This window comes from Salvia hispanica, chromosome 3 (genome assembly GCF_029641045.1).
Source record: "Salvia hispanica isolate PSC_SH4W2 chromosome 3, Shi_PSC_v1, whole genome shotgun sequence".
NCBI classification, from domain to species: domain Eukaryota; kingdom Viridiplantae; phylum Streptophyta; class Magnoliopsida; order Lamiales; family Lamiaceae; genus Salvia; species Salvia hispanica.
The window spans coordinates 27,034,589-27,039,301 of record NC_142694.1 but is presented as its reverse complement, the minus strand read 5'-3'; the positions used below and the strand labels follow the sequence as shown (position 1 = coordinate 27,039,301).

The 4,713-nt window shown below is 36.4% G+C and overlaps 1 protein-coding gene across 1 annotated transcript; it reads left to right on the top strand.

Annotated features, from left to right (window-relative positions):
* The first annotated feature begins 433 nt into the window (after positions 1-433).
* Positions 434-4,127, top strand: LOC125212115 (calcium-dependent protein kinase 28-like). Its single transcript, XM_048112180.2, has 12 exons — positions 434-1,166; positions 1,601-1,731; positions 1,836-1,877; positions 1,974-2,085; positions 2,154-2,232; positions 2,338-2,507; positions 2,741-2,867; positions 2,942-3,057; positions 3,180-3,287; positions 3,386-3,448; positions 3,528-3,701; positions 3,776-4,127. The coding sequence occupies exons 1-12, from the start codon at positions 687-689 to the stop codon at positions 3,938-3,940; spliced, it is 1,767 nt and encodes a 588-aa protein (XP_047968137.1). The 5' UTR covers positions 434-686; the 3' UTR covers positions 3,941-4,127.
* The last annotated feature ends 586 nt before the right edge of the window (positions 4,128-4,713 follow it).

Genomic DNA, 4,713 nt, shown 5'->3' with positions numbered 1-4,713 from the left:
TTAGTATTTTATTCTATTTGTTAAAATTTATGTTTTCATTTATATTTTCTTTGCTAGACATTTAAACATCATATTCTATTTTATTTATTTTTAAATTTGTTATTGTGGATATTTAAACATTATAAAAGTTCATTTTCATCCATTATATTTTTGTAATAATTTAAAATATTAATTCTTTTAACTTCCGATGTCACCTACATCGAATAAACCCTATTACTATTAATGGTAAATTGGGCTCTGATCGTAAAAGTCTTGGCCTCACTACTGGTCATGAATATTAATAAATGAAAGGTTAAATTACTGTTATAGCATAGTTAAATCAGTGGGTGTAGGCGAATTGAAAATTTATTAAACACAGCCCTCAAAAGGTTTTAAATAGAGCCGTCAAAAATGGAAATTTGAAGACAAATGAAGAAAAAAAAAGAAATTACTAGGAAGAAAGAACCGGAGAAGGAGATTCATTACAATTGCCCTCCCTTTTACCACAACATTCTTTGACCATCACCTCACCTCCTTCCTCCCTTCTTCCTCATCTCGCTGGATTTCATTTCAATTCATCATTCAACAACCTTTTCCCCCTTCTATTCTATTCATATATCTTCGCCTCTTCCCATTCTCTTTCCCACATGATTCAGCCGATCTCCCTTCAATCCTTCGATTTCCGACCAAGAATAGGAAATCTGTAAATGGGTATCTGCAATTCCACCCCCAAGGACAGCGCCTCCAGCAGCGCCGCCGCCGCAGAAGCCCACCACGAAAAAGGCAGCGCCGCCTGGCCCGTCGCCAAGCTACGCCCCCACTTCACGTCGAAGAAGCAGGAGGGCTCCAATCACAAACCCAAGGATAATAATAATAATAATAATAATAATAATAATAATAATAATAATAATAATAATAATAATAATAATAATCAGAAGAATAAGCAGCAGAAGCAGAAGCAGAAGCAGAAGCAAAAGCAGTCTCCGCACAATGTGAAGCACAACCCGAGAAGGCAGAATTTGTCGATCCCTTGTGGGAAAAGAACCGATTTTGGGTACGAGAAGGATTTTAATGAGAGGTATACGATTGGGAAATTGCTGGGACATGGCCAATTTGGCTATACTTATGTTGCGGTTGATAACAGCAATGGAGATCGTGTTGCTGTCAAGAGAATAGAGAAGAACAAGGTGAAATTTTCCCCCCATTGTCTGAATTTGTTGTTGATGCTCAATTCTTTTTGTGGTAATGCTTTTGATCAAAATGTGATGGTTTAGTTTTGCCTATTGTGATAGTTGGATTAGGTTTTCGACAATGTGCTGTTTTTGCGTTGATAATTGTGGATTGTCAAGCAATGTACTTGTTTAGATGCTTCTTTAGATATATTTTTCGGCTGTAAAGATCACATCTTTAGAAGACCTTTTAGCTAAGGACAGGCGCTCTCTAAACATGCTTCAAGAATACGGTACTTTTATTGATACGAATGGATGACTCGGTATGACATGTGCACCTTTATGTAAAGCTGATCTCGAAATAAGATTGTAGAGTTTAGCTTTTTGTTGGACTTGTTGCTTTGGTTATGATCTGATATTGGTTAATAGTTTGCTTATGTTTATCATGTCAGATGGTTCTTCCAATTGCTGTTGAGGATGTGAAGAGAGAAGTCGAGATATTGAAAGCATTAGACGGTCACGAGAACGTGGTTCAGTTCCATAATGCTTTCGACGATGATTCATATGTATATATAGTGATGGAGTAAGTTTTCGTAGCTTGTTTGTTACTATAACTGTTTTGCTGCATCAATTTGTTATCACTATATTAATTTTTATTTTTATTTTTTTTTGCGGTTGCACATTCAGGTTATGTGAGGGTGGAGAGTTACTAGACCGTATATTATCTAAGTAAGCACAGCCAAGCCCTAAACTGTTGTTATATGAGTTATGTGGAAGTTCTTGGCAAAGCATTATTCTAAGACTCAACCCGATTCTCTTTAACAGAAAAGATAACCGTTATGCAGAGAAAGATGCAGCTATTGTTGTAAGGCAGATGCTGAAAGTTGCCGCGGAATGCCACTTACATGGTTTGGTACACCGTGATTTGAAGCCCGAGGTATTTGGAAATAGCTAAGATTGTAACGTACTATGTTGCTTTATTTTCTGATCCGTTCTTCTCCTCAGAACTTCTTGTTTAAGTCGGCCAATGAGGATTCACCATTGAAAGCTACAGATTTTGGACTTTCAGACTTCATAAAACCAGGTTAGCAGATTTCATCCTCTGTTTTTGTTTGTTGAATACTTTTATCTTGTGCCATTCATTCAAAGCTCATTGTTTTGTAATTTGTCTAATTAATTATTAATGTAGGAAAGAAGTTCCACGACATTGTTGGGAGTGCATATTATGTTGCTCCAGAGGTATTGAAGCGCAGGTCAGGCCCGGAATCAGATGTATGGAGCATTGGTGTGATTACTTACATTTTGCTTTGTGGCCGTCGGCCCTTTTGGGATAAAACTGAGGATGGCATATTTAAGGAGGTTAGATCCCCGTTATCTACATTAATAATTTGTTATTATAATATACTAAGATTTTCAGTTTCTCACAGCAAAGATTTTACGATAATTAATAGTAGTATTTGAGTTAAGATGTTTCTTTCTTTGGCTACCCTGTAGCGTGTTTAGAGATGATTTGTCTTATTTAAACTGATGATGCATGTGTTTATTGCTTCCTTCGGCATTGGTTTGAACACATGTTCATTTAATGTTTTTAGGTTCTCAGAAACAAGCCTGATTTTCGGCGGAAACCATGGTCAAGTATAAGCGATGCTGCTAAAGATTTTGTGAGGAAGTTGCTCGTGAAAGATCCCCATGCAAGACTTACTGCCGCCCAAGCTTTATGTATGTATACTGATTCTTGAGCGAAATAAATACTTAATAATGGGATTAGTAGACTCATTTTCAAACTTGTCTAGCTCATCCATGGGTACGAGAAGGAGGTGAAGCTTCAGATATTCCACTAGACATATCCGTTCTAGCCAACATGCGGCGCTTTGTGACGTACAGCAGATTGAAGCAGTTTGCACTTAGGGTAACTCTTTTTTTTTTTCTTTCAAAATACCCAATCTTGTGTTTTATCAATCTATCATATCGCTCGAAGTAAATGCCCTTAATTATTCAAACTAGTCCATTGTGATTAATTTAATACTCCAGGCACTGGCTGGCACAATTGACAAGGAAGAGCTGGCTGATCTACAAGATCAGTTCGATGCCATAGATGTGGATAAAAATGGAGCTATCAGTCTCGAGGAAATGAGACAGGTAGGTTTTGGCTTCACTGATAAATTAGTGTTTACTTCATTCAATGTTCCTGGTGAAGTTGGAAATTCATTTTTTTGTGTTTATATTACGTGGCATAGGCCTTGGCGAAGGATCTCCCTTGGAAGTTGAAAGAATCGCGTGTTCTTGAAATCCTTCAAGCGGTATGTTTAGTCATATGGTCTGCTTGGTGGCAGTGTTGTGAGTTCCTAGTGATGAATGTCATGTGTTGGATGTGAGCAGATTGATAGTAACACCGATGGACTAGTAGATTTCTCGGAGTTTGTTGCTGCAACCGTTCACGTGAATCAGCTGGAGGAACACAACTCAGAGAAATGGCAGATGAGGTCCAAGGCCGCTTTTGAAAAATTCGATGTTGACAAAGATGGATACATAACACCAGAGGAAATCAAAATGGTTAGTTGATGTTGAAATCCATACACCTATGCAATCAATATATAATGCTGATCCCTTGCTTTGTTTGTCAACAGCACACGGGGCTAAGGGGTTCGATGGACATGCTTCTAGAAGAAGCGGATATCGACAAAGATGGGAAGATCAGCTTGTCAGAATTCCGCAGGCTGTTGAGAACTGCGAGTATGAGCTCGACCAGTGTCACCCCGAGAGGTAATCAGCATCGAAAAAAGATGTATTGACGAGCATGGTTTCGGCTTAAGTTGCAGCATAGTTTTGGGCGTTGGTCTCGTTAACACCAACAGGTGGTTTCTTGCTGTAAATTGTTTGTTGCTGCTGTTGGACCATCTTTTCTCTCTTGCATGTATGTATATACGAATCTATCAATTGATTATACTAAATTAAATGAAATTCTTTTAGTTTTTTGTATGGTTTTTTCTCATAACTATTTGCATGTTTTTTTTAAAATCTTTGGATTGGTTTAAGTATTTCTGTTTATTATTCTTTAATGGTGGTGTGGGCACATGTTTTAAAAAATATAAAAAATTTAAGTTATGTATTGAATATATGATCCACTTTTTTATAGTAATAAAGTGTGAGTGAAGTGTGTTAGTGAAATGTAGGAACTATTTACCATTTGTAAAAATGAAATGTGACTCTTATTGTGTAATGATCTGAAATGACAAAATGTGACTCTTATTGGGGGACGAAGGGAGTGCTATTATTTATTGTGATATACTGTACTTGAGCATGGTTAAGGGAATACTATTATTTATTGTGATATACTGTACTTGAGAATCGTTAAGGGAATAAGGTATATAGAAAAGATATAATGATCTATTTACCTTCTCAAAAAGGAAATATACCCTTCCAAAAAGTAATAAGAGTACTACTAAATTTTAAAAGGAGAATGTATATAAAAAAGGATAAATTATTTTCTAAAATAAATAAATAGTATAAGATGCATTCCAAAATGAAGGTTAATTTTAAGAGACAGAGGGAGTAATAATAAAAA

Excerpts from the sequence above, each read along its gene's own strand:
- LOC125212115 (XM_048112180.2), top strand. The coding sequence starts at position 687 with ATGGGTATCTGCAATTCCACCCCCAAGGACAGCGCCTCCAGCAGCGCC. Across the intron at positions 1,732-1,835 it reads TATGTATATATAGTGATGGA|GTTATGTGAGGGTGGAGAGT; the intron begins GTAAGTTTTCGT and ends TTGCACATTCAG. Across the intron at positions 2,233-2,337 it reads TTCAGACTTCATAAAACCAG|GAAAGAAGTTCCACGACATT; the intron begins GTTAGCAGATTT and ends TTATTAATGTAG.